This window comes from Mus caroli, chromosome 11 (assembly GCF_900094665.2).
Source record: "Mus caroli chromosome 11, CAROLI_EIJ_v1.1, whole genome shotgun sequence".
In the NCBI taxonomy this organism is placed as follows: domain Eukaryota; kingdom Metazoa; phylum Chordata; class Mammalia; order Rodentia; family Muridae; genus Mus; species Mus caroli.
In genome coordinates, this window is record NC_034580.1 from 96,224,087 (window position 1) to 96,243,824 (window position 19,738).

Here is a 19,738-nt window from a genome sequence, read left to right on the forward strand (position 1 = left end):
CAATTCTTATAAAAGAAAGTATTCAACTGGAGGAATGCAGAGATTTAATCCATTATCATCATGGCAGGAAATACATGCATATATATATATATATATATATATATATATATATATAAAATCACCCGAGCCCAAGCCTTGAGAGATTTACATCGTGATACACAGAGAGAAGAGGGGTGGGGAAAAATGAAAATGGAGAGACTGGACCTGGTATAAGCTTTTGAAACCTCCAAGCCCACTCCCAGTGACACTCCTCTTCCAACAAGGCCACAGCTCCCAATCTTTTCCAAAGCGTTCACTAACTATTTGTGAGCAAGTATTCAAACCTAGGAGCCCCACTAGAGGGCGCCCTCATTCAAAGCAACACAGGGTACAAGGCGTTACACCTGGCTAACCCTAAGACAGCTCTACAAAGCTGTGGAGAGTTGAATCAGGCCAGGGTCACTACAGTGAAGGTACAACACATAAACTTTGCCTTTTGTTATGGCCAGAAACATTATCCATCTTAGTTTTTGGTGGGCTTCGTGCCTTTTTAACCTCACTCCTCTAACTTATCTTTCGATCATTATTCACCCCTAAGAAACATGTATTAAGCATTATGACAGGCATTTGGGACACATTGGTGAACAAAGAGACTAGATCTCTGCTGTCTTAGGGATCATGTGCCAGAGGGGAGCTACAAACAGGAGCAAAGAACTGAAACCCAGAGATTCAGCTCAGTGGCAGGCACTTGTAAGCAATCCCAGCACTCCAGAGGCAGAGGCAGGAAGATCAAAAACTAAAGCAGCCTGGGCTATGAGTGAAATGATGGGTATCCACTCAGGAGCCCTAAGACCAAGTTCTCAGCACAAAGGAGATTTATCTTCCTCAGAGGGACAAGGGACAGGGAATAAGAGACAAAGACGAGATAGAGGATGAGGGAGAAGGGGAAGGGGAATTTATCCGGGAGGATGGACAAATGACTGCCTCTGGATACAGAGGAGACTGATATGGTCCACAAGAAAATGATAATTTGGGGGTGGAGAGATGGCTCAGTTGTTAAGAACATTGACTGCTCTTTCTGAGTTCAAGTTCCAGCAACCACATAGTAGTTTACAACCATCTGTAATGGGATCAGATGCCCTCTTCTGGTGTGTCTGAAGACAGCTACAGTGTACTTCTGTACACTTTTGACGGCTGGACTTCATACTTTGATAGCTGGACCTTGGTAGTCAACCTCAGAAAGAGGAAGTGGACAAATAAGGGAACAGACCTCAGCGACTAGCTTTTGGGATGCCATCTAACTGTTTTAGCAAGGTGGATAGAATAAGAGAGAAGGGCAGGGCCTGCCAGAGCCATGCTTGCACGCTATGCCTGGCTAGAGTTCCTTCATTGAGTGATACTTGTCTCCGGGAAAACAAAAAGGAGATGGAGCAGGGGAGCTGGACGGATCCTGTGCGGGGCGTGGGGGGAGACTGTGGGGGGAGCTTTGGAGGCCTCTGAGGACGGGACTGGAGAATATATGGTTCTTCTGGGGAGACATAGACAAATGTCTGCTCTCTCCAGATATGACACCAAAGACCAGTGCGTTGACTAGGGACATTAAGTTATTAACACAAGTAGTAACGCACACACTTTTAATCCCAGAACTCGGGAGGCAGAAGCAGAACCTCTGGAAGAGAAAAATATTTCTCTAAACTGATGATTCATCTCACTAATCCCCCTCAAACTTTTAATCCCCCTGCCTCAACCTTCAAAGGAGCTGGGATCACAGACATAGACTGCCTTTCCCCCACAGTATACATGTTTTCATTGTCAGCAAAAATTTAGGAGACACAGCCTCGGTGTTTACTGTGGACAGTGAAGGAGGAGAGGGGGCTCCTTTTGACATCTGCCCAGCCCATCTCTCATGAGTCCATAGCTTCAGGGATCTGCCAAAGGTTCCTCCTTCCAGGCAGTCTCTCTGTGCCTGGGCACTTGCAGCCTACACCGAGCACAGAACAAGGCACACAGTAGGAGCTCATTGAATGTGCGTTAGACATCATGTTTCCCGTGTAGAAGCAGTCTCGAGGTCCCTGGGAAGTCTGAGTAAAAAGGGAAAAGAAACAAAGATGGAGACAATGTTGGAGAATCCTCTAGGTCAGAGTATTAGAATCATGCAATTCTGGATGTGGCCTCCAGAGGGCAGTGTTGGCTCACATTCGGCCTCACCCCGGTCCTGCTCATTCACCAGGGTGAAAAAGGATGGAGAAGCAATTATCTTCTCTCTAAGTCATTATTGTGGCCTCTTCAGGGCCCAGCACTGCCAGGAGAGCCAGAGGGGACTATGATCCTGCTCACTCCCTGTATAGAGACATCCTGAGGGGTCTTGTGCTGTCTCTCCCAGGGTGTCTTCCCCAACTCTTGATGGGCCAAAGAGGAACCAGGGAGACAGAAACCTTCACACCTAGTTACCTCCACCCATGAATTTAGGGGCACATTTTCTCTAATTCCCAGCCTTGGGTAGCCCACACCTAGTTTGGTTCCCTCTCCCTGCCTCCTCTCCTGGCCTAAATTCTGGAAAAGGTCACCAGTAGGGGTTGCCCCCCAGCACTCTCTGAATGACCAAGGACTGGGATTGGATGAGATTTCCTCCTGGCTATTCCCTTGCTGACTTCCGCAGGCCTAGGGCTGCTCAATCTCTTGGATCCTGTCACCCAGGCAGATGTCCACTGTACACCCTGCCCCACCCCAACTCCAATCCAGCACCAGCATAAACCCTTCCTCCTCTTCACGGAATGGAATTCCCGAGGACCAGGAGGACCAGGCTTTTCCTACTCCTCAGCATTCTTCCCCTTTCCTTTATGCCTCCTCTCAAAAAAAAATCCAATCAAACTCTTTGGGTTCAAGAGTCCCCAGCCGGAGTTCAGGCAATGCAGTCAGAGCACCAGAGCGAGTGGCTGGCTGTGTCTTGCGCTCCCTGCTGGCTATATCCGGGAAGGGCAAGATGCAAGGATCTGGAGAGCAAGCGCTACCGAACGGAGAGGTGCCGAATCCTGGAGGCAGGACTCCTGGAGAACGGAGTCCGGGAGGCAGAAGGACCAGGGTCTCAGGAGGAATGCTTTCTCCGCTCCCAACACCTGTGCTCCCTACCACCTCTCTGGCTCTTGCACTGGGAACCTCGCAGAGGCCTGTGATCTTTCCCTACTCCCGCTCTGAGCCTTCATCCCCTACCCCGACTCCTTGTTTAACACTTGGCGCGCACCATCCACAAGGGAAGATAATCCAGTCTCCCCATTTCACCAACGACGAGGACACGTCTGTTTTGTTTACTTTTGTGTCCTTTGGACTATAATTAGGCACCCAATAAATATTTGCTGGATGAATCTAAGGATAAACTCTGGGTGTGAGCACATGGTGGTGTGTGCATCGGTGCCTACGGAGCCAGAAGGCCTCAGGAGCACGTGGTGCCCTCGGGAGCCAGAAGGCCTAGATCTCCTGGAACTGAGGTTAAAGAAAATTGTGAGCTACCCTGTGGGTGCTGGGAATAGAATCCGGGACTTCTGGAAGACCACCCATTGCTTTTTTGAAGGAGGGGGCTGCCAAACCACTTTATTCCAAGACTTGGGGAAGGGCTGAAGAAGTTCAAGCCCTCTGATGTTCTCCGCAAGGCAGATCTTCTCTAAAAGCAGCCAGCACTTTTAACTGCTGAGCCATCTCCCCCGGTCTCTCTTTTCCATTTTGAGGTAACTAAGCTGTCCAGGCAGGCTTTGAACTCACAATACACCCTGCCCCTGTTCTCTAAGCAGCTTCTCTAAGCAGCTGAGATTACAAGATTACATCAAGCCCCACTTCTGTTAGTAGTTCTGCCCTGGGGGAGGGGTCAGATAGGCATGTACATCTCTGGCTCGGAGGATGACAGGCCACCTCGAGCTCCTCCTTCCTGGTATGAGCTGGCATTATAGGCTACCCAGCCCACGTGTGAACCCATTGGACCAGAGCATCCAAGGAAGGCCTGTACTCAGTCCCAATTGTGGGGGATGAGGGAAGCTGCCTGGGAGGGAGTCTGGCATCTCCCATTCAAAGGCCAGGGGGAGGGGGAGTCTGGCATCTGGCATTCAAAGGCCAGCTCTGGGGCTCTTGCTAGCTGTGCTGCCTTAGGGGTATTTTCTAACCTCTCTGAGTATCATTTCCCGGCCTTCCACACACTGGGCAAAACTGTGGCCATTGGTTGATGTGGTATGAATGGCTCTTGCCAGTCATCAGAATGCCACAAACTACTGTTACCATTACTGTTAGCAAAGCAAATCGCAGGCAGGCTCCCCAGGCTTTGGTAGCCTCAAAAGTAGAAAAAGTATCTCCAACCTCGCTGGTGGGGTGGCATACGTGCGAACCTAAAGACCCAGTTGAAAAAAAGGGTGGGGGGGGGTGGGTGAAGTGATGCCTTTAATCCTAGCACGGAGGGAAGCAGAAGCAGGCAGATCTCTGTGAGTTCAAGGCCAGTCTGGTGAGTTCCAGGACAGCCAAGACTATGTAGGGAGACTGTCTAGAAAGAAAGAAAGAAAGAAAGAAAGAAAGAAAGAAAGAAAGAAAGAAAGAAAGAAAGAAAGAAAGAAAGAAAGAAAGAGAGAAAGAGAGAAAGAGAGAAAGAAAGAGAGAAAGAGAGAAAGAGAGAAAGAGAGAAAGAGAGAGAAAGAGGGAGAGAAAAAGAGAGAAAGAAAGAAAGAGAGAGAGAGAAAGAAAGGAGAGAAAATAGAGGAGGGAGAGAGGGATGGAGGAAGGGAAGAGAAAGGAGAAGAAAAGGAGGTGGAGAGGAAAGAGGATAAAGAGGGGAAGCCTGTGTATGTGTGCTTGGTGGTATGTTTGTAATCACAGCATTTAGGAGGTAGGGTTTGGAGAGGTGGAGTCACATAGTAACGTTCAGGCTAGACTGGACTGCATAGTAACTTTCAGGCTAGCTTAAGGCTGCCTTAGGCCCTATTCTCAAAACAGGAAGGAGAAGGCAAGTGGGGAGAAAGAGAAGAGGAGGGAAAGAAGGAAGGAAAAAGACCTACTACATGTCTGAAGGCTGTTCCAAACGATCGCTGAGCTCAGGGCCGGATGAAAGGAGCCCGAGGTAGGGATGGGGGCTTCTTATTGGCTCTCCAAGCATAGTCACTGGATGGATTTACCCTCAGGAGGCCACTGTACCTCCCAGTCAATACAAAGGCAGCAGCTCCCACCACCAAGGTCCCCAGGATCAGAATGTACCACCAACTTTGACTGTGACACCACTGACACCTGGTGGCTATTGCTGTCCTAGCTAGGCACAGCAAAATATTGTCCCTTCCCACCCACCACTCTCCCCTCCAGGTGAGGGCCCTGGAGTCTTTGCTGCTTGGGCCGCAGTGTGTCAGCTGTCTACCTAGTGCCCCTCCCTGCCTCAACCCGTGCTTGGATATGGCACGCATCAGTTCCCTCCCGGCTTGGCATGACTACTGCTGTCTCCCAGGCCCTAAAGCATGATGCTACCAACAGATAAGGACAGCGGATATTGAGATTCCCAGAGCCTTGAGGAAAGCCTGGCAAAGAGCAGGCCCCGAGAGAATCCTTGAAAGGACAAGGGAATGAAGGGTGAGCGTTCCAATCCAGGGACTCCTTCAAGGAGCCTGCTGTGTTCTGTGTAGGTGGCCATCTTCCTGTTGGGCCCAAATAGAACAAAAGGAAGAGGAGGGAGTGTCTCCTATTTCTCCTCATTGTTTGGGCTAGGACATTTCAGTTCCTCTCCTCCTGGCCCCAGGCTGGCACTCTCAAGTGAGGCTCTCCTGGTTCCCAGGCCTTCCAGGACCTGGATAGAAAGACACCACTTGGTTCCTCAGTCTTGGGCTTGCAGTGGACGGCAGACTCTGAGGCTTCTCAGCCTCCATTATCAATTTCTCTTACTACATGGGTCAATGGCTCATGGTAAATCTCATGTAATCATATATGTTTGCCTTGTACATGCATCTGTGTTATCTGCCCCAACCACCTTTCCAAGAAACCAGAGTCTCATGTAACCTAGGCTGGCCCTGAATTTGTTCTATAGCCAAGGATGACCTTGAACTGCTGATCTTCCTGCCTCTATCTTCTGTTCTAGATGGGATTATAGGTACATACCACCAACCCCAATCTATACCTAAATATTTAGTTACTCTGTGTGTGTGTGTTTTTCCAAGATAGGGTTTCTCTGTGTAGCCCTGGCTGTCCAGGACCTCACTCTGCAGCCTAGGCTGGCCTCAAACTCAGAGATCAGCCTGTCTATGCCTGTGCCTCCAGAGTGCTAAGATTAAAGGTGTTTGACACCACTGCCTGGTATTAATTTTATTGGATGTTTTCTGCAATTCCTGTCCTACCTCAACCTCCTGGGTGCTATGATTATAGAGGTCCTACACCACACCTGGATTTATTAGTTTTTGTGAACTTGAGATTCAACTGAATTTCTCAAATTGTCCCCACATCTTGTCTACAGCCTAACTTTATATTCTATCTCTGTGTGAATAGATGTTTTCAAGTTAAACTAAAGGATTTAGGGTCCCAGCTAAATTATTTTTCTAGTTACTTGGGTTTATTATTCTTTTAAATTAGCTTTATACCTAAAAAAAAAACAAACAAATTTTGCATAATGTGTATGTGCACATGTGCATGCCATGGCCTACAAATGGAGGTCAGAGGACAGCTTGCATTTTATCAAATGGGTTCAAGGGTCAAACTCAGCTTAGCATCCAGCAATTTACCCACTGAATCATCTCGACAGCCTAAGGTGTACAGTTTCTGGGATGAGGACTTATAGGTGTGATTTAAATCTTCAGTGTAAGGCTCCCTTAATAATTTTTTTAAATTTAATTTTATTTATATGAGTACACTGTAGCTATCTTCAGACACACCCGAAGAGGGCATCGGATCTCATTATAGATGGTTGTGAGCCACCATGTGGTTTCTGGGAATTGAACTCAGGACCTCTAGAAGAGCAGTCAGTGCTCTTAACCACTGAGCCATCTCTCCAACCCCCCTTAATAACTTTTTAAAAAAGGTGTGTGTGTGTGTGTGTGTGTGTGTGTGAGAGAGAGAGAGAGAGAGAGAGAGAGAGAGAGAGAGAGAGAGATGAGNGTGGGAGGGGCAACTGAGGGGAGCAATGATTGGAATGTAAATAAATAAAATAATTTACATTTTAAAAAATCCAACATGGAAACACAGAGAGAGAGTGTGTAAAGGTGTGTGTGTGTGTGTGTGTGTGAGAGAGAGAGAGAGAGAGAGAGAGAGAGAGAGAGAGAGAGAGATGAGTGCATGTGGAGTTGCTCGTGGATTACAGGAGAACGCTGGATCTCATGGAGACGGAGTTACAAGTGTTCTTCACCACTGAGCCACCCCTCCTGCACCATGACATTTGTTTTTAATAATTTCACTTAGTAAAGGGCTTGCTATAATGACTGGAGTCCAAGCTGTAAAAACAAAGTATAGTGGTGCAGGCCTGCAAGTCCAGTGCCAGGAAACTGAGACAGAAAGACCCCTGGGGCTGGCAGGCCAGCAAGTCTAGGCAAAGTGATTGATAGCTCCAGGTTCCTTGAGAGACACGCAGCTCAAAAAATAAAATAGGTTGAGTATCCCGGTGAGATGGCTCAGCGGGTACAGGCAGCTGCCACCAAGCCTGACCCAGAGTTCTATTTGGGACACACATACATAAAATAATGTAAAGGGACACTCAATCTCATTGTAGAAATCTGTCTAGCTGGATTCTGCCCCTGTCCCATTACTAAGTCTGAGAGCACCACACTGTCCTCTGTCCACACTGGAGTGGCACCCACCATTTTGATAGGTGTACCTCTGCTCTAGTCACTGACTTGGTTATGGGACTCTTGACTGTAGTAGGCAACAGAGGAGCCCTTCCTCCACACACAGCAGAGGGTTCCCGTTCCTTGGCCATGGCTGTTCCAACATAGCTGCTTCCTGACTCGAATCACTTTCTGTCCTAGAGATACCCCACTCAGTCAGTTCCTCTGCCGCTAGCACAGGAAGCCACCTTTCTGTGGTAAGCCATGGTTGTGATGTACCCAATGGCTTCCACATCTGTCACTTGCCCACCAGAGCCTTGCTACTCATCAGGGGCTGCCATGCAGAGCTAAGATAGCTCTCAACTTCCTCCGTAGAAAGGCTGGTCCTGTGGTGTAGTTTCAGTAAACAGCAGGTAAGAATCTCTTCTGAATTAAAGGAATAAAATCTGTGGGAATCAAGTTTGCCCCTCCGCCCGGTTTTTGTTGTTGTTTTTAGCACATAATTATTTTGTCTGAACATGCCTGTGCACCATAGGTATGCCTGGTGCCCATGGAGGTCAGAGTTCCCTGGAACTGGAGTTACTGACACTTGTGAGTGGCCATGTGAGTGCTGGGAATGGAATCCAGGTCTGCTAGAGGGCACCCAGTACTCTGGTCTCTCCAACCCCATTTACCTTCTGCCTGGAATTGCTGCATCTTCTCGTTTTATCCTGACACTAAGCAGATGGGCCGGATGTGGTTCGTCCTGAGTGTGGGAACCCCAAAAGCCTAGGCACAAACCAAACTCATGATCTACCCTGTGCTACACCACAGCCCTATTTTATAGATAAGGAAATCAGGGTTCCAAGTGTGGGCTTTCTCGAGGTTGTGGATAGCTCCTACATGAGAACAGAAATGGACCATCGATGCCACAGAGATTAATGTGCCCTTTTTGGTCAGCCTCCTGGGAAGCTCAGCGCTCCAGCTCCGCCATGGCTAGAATCAACTTTCAATCTTTCTGTGACAGTTTTACTTCCTTCTCTGATCCCTTGCCCTTGCTGCCTGTCATGGGGATACACAATGCGATTGCCACCTCCTCTTCTGGGGTGGGTAGACTTCTTGCTGTTTTCCTTGGCATCTCTAGATCACTCTGCTCCGTGCTGGGCAGCCAGAGATAACATAAGCGCACTCTGCAGGTTCTACTTGAGTTCAGTGATCGGTGAGCATCAGTGGTTGGCAGTGAGGTCTCAGCCTGCCTGTCTGGAGCATCAGCTGCAGATGCAGAATCCTGCCGTATCCTCCACACCTGGCTAGCATCTTCTCTCACCACCTCAGGCTCATGTGCTGTCTCCCCCTTGCTGCTTCCCACACACACTCACAGAGTCCTATGCTCTTCCTTTACCAAATTCTTTTCAAACTACCCAGGCTGAGCATTCAGCCAGGCCCTGAACATGGGGCAGTTAAATAAAGACCTTGTGGTCTCTGTATGCGGAGCCTCCTCTCCCTTCCATGGTGCCTCCTGTGGCACTCAGCTGTCTCTCATCACCTCTGCCTGAAGGCCCAGTATTTTTTTTTTTTTTTTTCGAGACAGGGTTTCTCTGTATAGCCCTGGCTGTCCTGGAACTCACTTTGTAGACCAGACTGGCCTTGAACTCAGAAATCCATCTGCCTCTGCCTCCCAAGTGCTGGGATCAAAGGCGTGCGCCACCACCGCCCAGCCCCAGTCATCTTTTGATTGAACTAACTTCCTGCCTCCACCCCAGACCTTTTCTTTCTTCCTCGACCCCCTGTTTTTTCTCATTTCATCCTCAAATGTGATTGGCTGCAGGGAAGCAGGGTGTTACCCTGATGCTCTGTGATGCTCAAGTCCTAGCCTGGGCTCTGTGCAGATATAAGAGGCAGATGTCTGGCCCCACATGAACAGGCTACAGGAATTTCCTGTTCTCAGAGTTTGTCAGGGCCGTGATGACCAGCCCACTTCGAAAAGAAGAACTTAGCATTGCTGGTGGGGAAGTGTCACATAGGCCCCAGGATCAGTGCTTCTGGGGCAAGGCTGAGACAGATGGCATGGGCCAGCAAGAAAAGGTAGCGGGAAGCTGGGCGTGGTGGCGCATGCCTTTAATCCCAGCACTCGGGAGGCAGAGACTGGCGGATTTCTGAGTTCGAGGCCAGCCTGGTCTACAAAGCGAGTGCCAGGACAGCCAGGGCTATACAGAGAAACCCTGTCTTGAAAAAAAAAAAAAAAAAAGAAAAGAAAAGAAAAGAAAAGGTAGCGGGGACAACCTGAGCAGGAGGCATGATAGCGTGCAGAAGATGCTGGCCAACATTAGTGTTACTGACTTGTAAGCAGTAAGGAGTCATGAGGGAGAGGTGGACAGGGGATGGGGTAGGCCCACTTCTGGCCAACAAGAAGCCTGTATTAGTAAGCCGAGGGCCATGGAGAGCTGAGGTATAGAAGACGTCTGATGTCACAGCAGGACAGCAGAGGCTGAAGCCAGCAAGGAGCTTGCCTGTGGAGCAAGATAGCCTGGAGTCCCTAGTGTTCTGTGTGAACATGGGACCAAATCATTCAATGGACTCCTGCTCTTCAAACCCTCCCTTCTCTTCATTTGCCTCTGCAACCCTGAGGACATGCAAAGATCAGCCAAGTGGGGACATCAGGGACAGAGGGTCTGTCACACCTATTACGCATGCCCCTTACTTCCTCTACACCATAATGCTTTTAACAGCCTCCATTGGATCTCTGTGTTATTTTATTTTCTTTGCTTTGGTCTATACAAAAACAAAAAAAGAAAAGAAAAAGCCAATAACCAAAAAATAAAGTGTTGATAATAAGACTCTCTGAGGGGACTTCCCTTTCAGTCCTCTGCCCCCCGCTCCCCGCCCCCAAACCCATGTGCAGGAGGTGGCGGGAGTCAAACAGGAGGGGGAGAAGAAAGCCCCTCACCACACACCAGAGGGGTGAGCCAGAACACTTCTGCAGGGCAGATGGGCCAGTGTGGAGCGATGTGAGAGGAGCATCACCAAGAGTTCCCCCCTCTGGAGGGTCAAAGCAAAAACTTAGCATCCTGAAGGGAAGGGCAGGTCCTGGCAGGGGCACTTAATGTCTCCACTCTCCCACTGACCCCCGAGAAGGTCCCTGAACTTTTCAAAAGAAGCTTTGGGTGTCAGGGGTTGGGGCCTTGAACCTGTGTCTTGGATATCCCAGGAGGTCAAGTGAGAAAATTGGCCCCCGAAAAAAAAACAAAGGAAGGCCTGGGTGGGGGTAGGGGTGGGGGTCCAGGCAGCTGGAGTCAGCAGAGAGAATTGCTGTGCAGGGACACAGGCTGAGTCTAAAGCTTTAGTGGCCATAGCCATAGTGGGGACGGGGAGAAAGTGCTGAGCCTGGATCCCCAGCCCAGGACAGAAAAGCGGGAGCAGACACCATCCCAAAATCCCTATGGAGGAACTCGCTGGAGCACGGGAGCACGTGTGTTCAGCAGGAAGTCCAGGCCGGCTCCCGGGGCTCAGGTACTTTTCTGTCTCCTCCGACAGTCTGCTCTTGAGAGCTCTCCAGGTGAGAAACAGCACCTGTGGGGCATGAGGACACCGAGGTCAGGTGCTTGACAGGCCTGTCTCCCCCAGAAGTTCAGGGGTGCTATTGTGACATCTGTCTACGACCCCCAGAAAAAAAATGGTCTTTTTCCTCATTTGCTTAGAAGTAGCTGGAGGAGCATGGCCTAGCCAAGCAAGGGGCAAATATAATGGAGGACCCCCACCCCCACTCCAGCTGTGCAGGTCTATAGGGGGCTAATATAGGAAGATCCTAAATTCAAGGCATGTCTGCACTCCAGGCTGTAAAAGGCTGCCTGGACAGTTTAGCGAGACTATCTCAATGTAACAGACGGCAAAACCAGGGCTAGGGATGTGGTTCAATGGTAGCCTTGCCCTAGCACTCATAGGTGCAATAGGTTCAGTCCCCAGTGTTAAAAAAAAAAAAAATGACACTGGGATGGTGATGTCACTAAGGCTAGGGAAAAGCCACAGACATGAGGCCAGCCTGGGCTACATAATGAATTTCAGGCCAGCCTGAAACACGGAGTAAAACCTAGTCCATAATAATTCTTCATCATCATCATCATCATCAGAAAGGCAGGCCAAAGCACAACAGATCAAAAAGCACAGGATTGTCACACTCCTTCCCCGTCCCCCAGTGTTTATAGTCCAGGATGGAAAGGTCCCCACCAGGCCAGAGAGAAAAGGAAGTGGCACTGTAACCATAGCAACAGGCTGAGGGCAAGGCTGAGAGAGAGAGAGAGAGAGAGAGAGAGAGAGGAGAGGTGGGGGGAGGAAGGGGCCTTACTGAGGTGGAGCTGGCTAGGCCAGCATGTGGTCTGCAGTGGGGTAGGGAGGCCTCAGGCCGTCACTGTAGGTGTCCATGGGGTAGTCTCCATCCATGTCCATGTGCATGTCCAGAGGGTCCAGAGGCACATCGCTGGAGTACATGGGGCGGTAGGTGGCATCCATGTCTGGGGACGAGAAAGGAAGGCTTATCTGGAGATCTGCAGACCACACATGGTAGAAGAGCAGGCCCACGCCTAGGGACCAAACTTCCTCCCTACACCCCCACAGCAGGGATCTAGACTGGAACACACTGGCTACCAGGAGTTTCCACTCTCGCCCACACAGCTCCAGGCTCTGGGTTAGGGCTCCACACACTCACCGTCTGCATAGGGTTCGTTGATCGGGATCATACTCTGGGCCTGAGGAAGGACAGAAAGACATAGGAAGTGTGGGAAAGGATCCTCTGGCCTGCTTTTCCACTAAGGAACAGAGAGGTGCTCCAGACAAGGGGCAGGACACCTCCCCTAACCCTAGAGGAAGAGAAGAAAGCACCGTGCTCCCAGGCCCTGCTCTGGGTAGAGGTCCTGACACTAGCGCTTTGGGCACACACAGGCCAGAGCAGCTGTGGGGAGGGAGTGTCGGGAAGAGACATAGACACAGGGTGTGGCTGGCTACACAGTACCCGTGTGCAAATTAGAGCAAGACAACCCTGGATGTGGGCTAGTGGCAGAGTACCTGTCTAGCATGGCCAAGGCCCTGGGGTCCTGTTACACATATACACACACACACACACACACCACATTCTCAAACCCTTTATATTCATGTGGGCAAAAGAGATATGTAGCTGGGAACAGTGGGTGGATCATGCCTGCAACCCCAGCACTTAGGAGTCTGAGGCAGGAGGATTGGTACAAAGTCCAAGCTAGCTGGGGGTAGAGTGAGACCCCAATTCCTGTTAATTCTAGTATTCAGTGGTCAAGGCAAGAGAATCGTCATATATTCAAGGTTAGCCTGGGCTACCTATATAGCAAGACTTTCTCAAAACACCACCCAGGACTATAGATACAGCGCAGGGGTAGAGTGTCTGTAGGATGTACACAGGGCCCTCATCTGACTCCCAGTACTAAAAAATAGCCGAGCAAACAGATGAAACCATATACAAAACAAAACAAAATAAACAACTAGACATGCTTTGATCTGCTATCTCTATGTCATGAAGGATCTCCATTGCTGGGCTGGAGAGAAGTTAGGAGTAAAGGCCGCTCTTCCAGAGGTCCTGAGTTCAAGTCTCAGCAACCACATGGCGGCTCATGACTCTCTCTATAAAGGACCCCATTGCAAAATAAAATAAATATCTAGCCAGGCATGGTAACCCATGCCTTTAGGCCTTTTAGTCATGGTACTTAAGAGGTGGAGACAGGAGGTTCAAAATCAGGGCTGGAGAGCCGACTCAGTGGTTAAGAGCATTGACTGCTCTTCCAGAGGTTCTGAGTTCATCACATGGTGGCTCACAACCATCTGTAATGGGATCTGATGCCCTGTTCTGGGGTGTCTGAAGACAGCAATAGTGTATTCATAAGCATAAAATAAATAAATCTTAAAAAAAAAAAAACCCAAAAAACAAAGAGTTCAAAATCAGCCTTGAAGTGAATATTGAGTTGGAGGCTACACCTCTCTGAGGTCAGCTATGCCTCTGCAGAGAGCAATGAGCTGCACCCCCCCCCACCGTCCCCCATGCAGTACGTGGCTTGCACAATCAGATGTGGTCTGATACTCACAGCTTCCCAGGCAGCTGGGTCATGCTTGAAGAGGGAGTTGGTGAGTTCCACAGACACTCGTTTACGGTAATCTGGGTTCTTGTCCTCAGAGATGCGGAACAGGACAGCAGCAGCATAGGTCGCTGGGCAGAGAGGGAGGGAAGTTAAGACCAAGTCAGAGGCTGTCAGTGCTGCAGCTGGAGGAACAGAGCCCAGCCTCCTCCCTCTGGTGCTCCCCTGCCCCCCACACCAAGTCATGGGTCCCTCACCGGTGCCCTCATTGCGGGAATGGAGTAGTTCCATGAGAGGGGCAGAGGCGCCCTCCGCATCAATGGCATCGGCAGCCTCCTTGTCCTGGGCCAGCTCGCAGAGCACTCCCGCAGCCACACGCTGGATGTTCTCCACAGAGGAGTACAGGAGCTAGGAGAGAGGACAAGGGTGGAGGTGAGGAGTGAGGCAAGCCAGGCTGCACACCAGCCACACCGCCCAGCCCTGCCCTGTCTAGCCGTCTTAGGAAAGAGAAAGCCAAGGAAAGCATAAAGAAAGGGCAAAAAAACCAGACTGGCCCCTAACACCTGAGCAGACACAGCCTCTGCTAACATGTCAGCACGTGACCAGTATATTTTATCACCGTCTTATTATTATACACTATGTATTTTATATTATATGTAATTATATATTATAGCATATAGTATATATAAATATATAGCATATAATATACTATATAAAATATAATATATAGTATATACTATATATGCTATATATAGTATAACATATACTATGTATATTATATATAAATATACTACACATATACTATATATAAACACACCATATATATGTATGTTTATATATATGCATATATGTTTTTGTTTTTCCAGGCAGGATTTCTCTGTATAATAATAGCCCTGGCTGTCCTGGATTCCCTTTGTAGACCAGGCTGGCCTGAAACTCACAGAGTTGCGCCTGCCTCTGCCTCCTGAGTGCTGGGATTAAAGGCGTGCCCAATCTCGCTATAGATATGTTCGCACGTGTCTCTATATGTGTGTATCGTGGTGACTGTGTTTTGGGGCACGTGTGCATTTGAGTGCATGTTCTTGTGTATGAAGATCAGAGGTTGGAGTCACGTGTTCCCTTCCGTTGTGTCTCAATTTTTCAGGCAGGGTCTGTCTCTGAACCTGCAGCTCCAGGTCTGGCAAGGCTCACTCCTCCTGTCTCCACTCCTCCCCACGCTCGGGTTAAAAGCTGCCGCAGCACCTTAGTACTGGGAATCTGATCTCAGCTCCTCGAGGATACACGGCAAAGCCTCACTGGCAGGCATCTCCCAGCCCCACCCATAATGCTGATTCCTCCTTTATTCTGCCTGCCATGGTAGAATAAGGCACTTTCTTGTGTATTACTTCAGAGTCTGTCCTACAAACCTATGAGTTCATTCCACTGAAGGTAGGTCCGGATGAGACCTTAACTCTGAAAACTAATAAAAAATATTTCAAAGGAAAAAAAAAATCTTGGGCTGGGGATGTAGCTTGGGGGTAGAGTTCTTGCCCCTGAGCTTGGCCCTGACTCAATCCCCAGGACCACAAAGCAAAAAAATGCATCCCGTGATTTGTGAGGCCTCACTGCACACGGGGGTATGACATAGTAAAGCATTCTTCTATTTTGTTTAAAAGATAAGGTCTTGCTATTAGCCCAGGCTACCCTAGAACTGTCTCTCAATCCCCCAGTCTCAGCCTCCCTAGGGCAATATCACATACTGCCATTCTTTATATTATCTTTTAAGTCAAAGATAACCCAGGCTAGCCTTGAGCTCACTCTGCATCCAAGGCTGGTCTTGCATGGCTAATCCTCCTGCCTCTGCTCCTCAGTGCTGGAATGAGAAGCATGTACCACCACACCCATGGTTTCCTTCAAAACTACTTCCTCACCATTAGACAAAGGGCTTGTTTTTAACAACTGTGTCCGCAATTATTATCTCGGGTACATCTCTGTCCATTTAGGTTATGCTAATGATTTCCCCCAAGAGAGAGTCGGATCTGAATTCCAGGCCAAAGGATAGCTCCCAGACTGCCCTTCCCTCAAGTAGGCGGGGCACAAGACGATCAGTTTATCCAACCCTCAAGTTGGCCAATTTGACAGTGGAAAATGGCCTCTCACTGGGAGCTAAATTTCATTTCTGTAAATTCCTGGGCCGAGCCGTCTGCTTATGAGCCACCTGGGAGCCACTTGTTGACTCTGCGTGCACCACACTGTTAGGACCCAGTGTTAATGAGCTCCGGTGTGCTGAGGCGCTGGTTCCTAGGTTCCATGTTTGTCCCTTTCCTGTTTCTTGAACCTGCAGATGCTCTTCATGTCTGCCTGTGGCTGCACTTCAAGAAGGCTCTCGTGTTCTAAGTTCGGAAAGCCACTTATCCACCCTTCTCTACGCAGACCTAGACTACTCCTGGCCCACACATTCCAAACCCCTCAGCAGCACCTGGGGACAGATCTGCCCATCTGTACCGGACTCACCTGGACAAACAGGGGAATGGTGTTGAGCCGGAAGATCTCCATGCGGTTCATGGAATCCCGGGCAAGGATGTGCAGGGCTCCGGTGCAGCCTTCCACGATTTCCTCCATCCTCACACCATCCGTGTAGGGCTGCTGGGTACCTGCAGCCACATGGCGCTGGGCATCCTGGTGGGCCTTGACCAACAGCTGGACGAGGCGGGGAATGACCGCGGCCTCCTGCAGAGGGGCATGGTTGGCTGGGCACAGAGCCAGGTTCCGGATCAGGCCAATAGTTGCCTGGTAAGAAAGGAGGCAGTGATGAATGGAGGGGCGGGTAGTCCTTAAAACATCTGGGGGATCCCGGCTCCCCGGCTTTAGGTATTTTGTCCTTCCTGTCATCTCTTCTGAATCTGAGCCCCACTTCAGTAACAACCACAAAGTCAGGAGCATCCTGGCTACTCCAGGAACGGGGAACTGGGGGCTTGTGGGCGGGGCTGTAGGCACAGAACTGAAGGAATCTAGAGCTAAGGTTGGGGCTTTAGCTCAGTTAGGACACACAAAGGGTTGGATACCCAGCACCGCACAGAGCGGGTGTGATGGCACAGAACTTACCCCAGCAAGTTGGGAGAGACTGAGGCAGGAGGATCAAGGCAAACCTTGGCTACAATCTGAGGTTAGCTTGGGATACCTGAGACTGTACTTTTTAAAATAATAATAATAATAATAAAAGAACTAGATTGCTAGGTGGGACATGTCTATAGTATTCTCATCAGTCAGGAGCCTGAGGCAGGAGGATTGAAAGTCTAAGGACAGCCTGAGTTACATCTCAGGGTCCTTGTTTCAAAAAATAGCCAGAGTCAGGAATGGTGACAAACACCTTCAATCCCCTGTACTTAGGAGGCAGAGGCAGAAGAATCTCTGAGTTCGAGGCTCGTCTGGTCTACAGAACTCCAGGACCATCAGAGCTATAGAGTGAGACCCTGTCCCCCAAAAACAAAATAAATAAGTGAAGACTTTAAAAATAATAGCTGGTTGGTGGTTGCACACAACTTTAATCCCAGCACTCAGGAGGCAGAGGCAGGCGGATTTCTGAGTTTGAGACCAGCCTGGTCTACAGAGTAAGTTCCAGGACTGCCAAGACTATACAGAGAAACCTTGTCTCGAAAAAACAACAACAACAACAAAATAATAATAATAAAACAAATGGGGGGCAGATAAATGAAAAGACTCAGTCTCTAAGAGCAGAGCCAATGCTGAAGCAGAAATGGCCATGGGAGCTGCTTCCTATTGTCTAGGCCCTGCTCTTCCGGATCCTTACCATATATCCCTATGACCCTGAACAGGGGACACACCCCTCACCTACCCCCCACCACAGTGCCTGTGGCCTTTACTGGGTACCTTGACCAGTGGCCACTGGTTTGGCTGGTTGAGCAGTTTCACAATGGCCGGGATTCCATAGTTGAGGCGCACAGAGTTCTGGGCCATCTCAGCCTCGGGGTGACGGCTAGTAAGGTGGCGCAGGGCACAGACGGCGGGCTCTGTGATGTCATCTTTGTCTCCGGCTCTCAGGATGGCGTGGATGAGCGCCTCCACGCCACTGTTCTGTGTCACCAGCATCTTGTTTTTGCTGTTGTTGCAGGTCAGGTTGGAGAGGGTGCCCGTGGCACAGGTGAGGACGTTGACGTCATCTACACTCAGTTGGTTGACCAGGATCTTCAGCACACTCTCCAGGCCCTCCTGAGACAGGAAGCACATGCAGGGTAAGGGACACAGCCATCTCTATACAGCCTCTCCAATAGGTCCAAGGGGGAATGGACAGGCTGAAGGGCTAGGGCTTGCTTGTATATAGCTGGGAACCTTGACCTCACAGCCTCCCATGCCCTGAGGGAAGTCCTTAGCAGGAGGCTGAGAAAGGCTGGAGCCTTCCACAGACCCACAGCTACAGACCTGCCTCTAAGGCCAGTGTGCTTCATTCCTGCTGGCCAAAGGAGGCCTCTGGTCAGGAGGAAGTTAGCAAGGGGAAGTTAGCAAGGCCTTTGGGGTCATAGGCGTCAGCTTTTAGGCACTTCTTACTTTGCCAGGCCTTCTCTGTCACACCAGGGGGTCTGCAAGCTAAATCTACTTCAAAAAAAAAAAAATCCCTAATTCAAATACCTCTCTTTTCCCAGGACTAGCAGTGGCGCAGAAAGGGTCTAGGCCTTGGAGATACACATCACAGGGTCAGAATGACAGCTCTGCCACTTACTAGCTCTGAAAAAGGGCTTTCTCAACACCGAGCCTCGGTTTCTTCCACGATCAATAGGGCTGCTTGCTCTCCCTCTACATGACTGAGAGCGCATGCCCACGGAGGCCATGCAGAATGCTGGCCCATGGAGGGTACTGAGAGCGCATGCCCACGGAGGCCATGCAGAATGCTGGCCCATCGAGGGTACTTGCTTGGTGGTGTGGTGACGGTTAAGCATAGGGAGGGAAGTTTGGTTGCCTGCCTGTGTATCTGTGCACCATATGTGTGTGCCCAGGACCCTCAGAGGCCAGAAGAGGACATCAGATGCTCTGTAACCAGAGCCACAGACAAATGCTCTTAACCACTGAGCCATCTCACCAGCCCCCGTAGTACTGGTCCTGACCCAGAGTCTAGATCTAAACTGTCCCCTTACCTGAACCCCAACTTAAAGATGTCAGCCCACTTCCTCTTCCTTTCCCAAACCCTAAGCAGGATGAAAGCCCCCTACTAAATAAAGGTGTGATAGCCATCTGGAACTTTTCAGCCTTCGCCATGAAGGAGGAGGACTCACAGGTCCCAGAGGTCATGTGCCTAGGTGGAAGGAAGGCTGGCATGGTTTAAGAGACTGGCCCAGGTCCAGGCTCCTGTCTCACCTGCTTGGTGGCCACATCTGAGAGATTGCGCAGAGTCCACAGGCAGTTCTGCACCAGGCGGGGGCTGTTGCTTGTCAAGTGCTTGCCCAGAGCCTGCATCCCACCTGGGGAGGGGACAGGAGTCCTGTTAGCTCCAAGGGAGCCAGACTGACAGGGCAGAGACCCTACCCTGAATCTCCTAACCCCAGAGGTCACTCTTTTTTGTTTGTTTGTTTGTTTGTTTTGTTTTGGTCTTTCCAGACAGGGTTGCTCTGAGTAGCCCTGGCTGTCTGGAACTCACTCTGTAGACCAGGCTGGCCTCGAACTCAGAAATCCGCCTGCCTCTGCCTCCCAAGTGCTGGGACTAAAGGCATGTGCCACCACTACCAAGCTCTGTTTTTATTTTTAAAGATAATTATTACTTGTGTGGGGGGATGGTAGGTGGAGGGGGGTTGTGTAGTACCCAGAAGAGGGCATCAGACCATCCCAATTTTTTTTTTAAGATTTATTTATTTAGCTGGGCGTGGTGGCGCACGCCTTTAATCCCAGCACTCGGGAGGCAGAGGCAGGCGGATTTCTGAGTTCGAGGCCAGCCTG

At 49.9% G+C, this 19,738-nt stretch overlaps 1 protein-coding gene across 6 annotated transcripts in view; it reads right to left on the reverse strand.

Annotated features, from left to right (window-relative positions):
• Nucleotides 1-10,456: 10,456 nt before the first annotated feature.
• The window catches only part of Jup (junction plakoglobin), a 27,841-nt gene continuing 18,559 nt past the window's right edge, over nucleotides 10,457-19,738 (reverse strand). For 5 of the 6 annotated variants that reach the window (XM_021176738.2, XM_029483773.1, XM_029483772.1 and 2 more), the window contains exons 7-14: nucleotides 19,163-19,266; nucleotides 17,684-18,022; nucleotides 16,307-16,582; nucleotides 14,071-14,221; nucleotides 13,823-13,944; nucleotides 12,424-12,463; nucleotides 12,064-12,229; nucleotides 10,540-11,291 (exon numbers count right to left, since the gene is read on the reverse strand). In XM_021176738.2, coding sequence (XP_021032397.1) covers nucleotides 12,078-12,229; nucleotides 12,424-12,463; nucleotides 13,823-13,944; nucleotides 14,071-14,221; nucleotides 16,307-16,582; nucleotides 17,684-18,022; nucleotides 19,163-19,266 — 1,184 coding nt within the window. In that variant the 3' untranslated portion in view covers nucleotides 10,540-11,291; nucleotides 12,064-12,077. Of the gene's footprint in view, nucleotides 11,292-12,063; nucleotides 12,230-12,423; nucleotides 12,464-13,822; nucleotides 13,945-14,070; nucleotides 14,222-16,306; nucleotides 16,583-17,683; nucleotides 18,023-19,162; nucleotides 19,267-19,738 lie in introns of all 6 variants that reach the window. The other variant, XM_021176737.2, reaches the window with a different exon arrangement.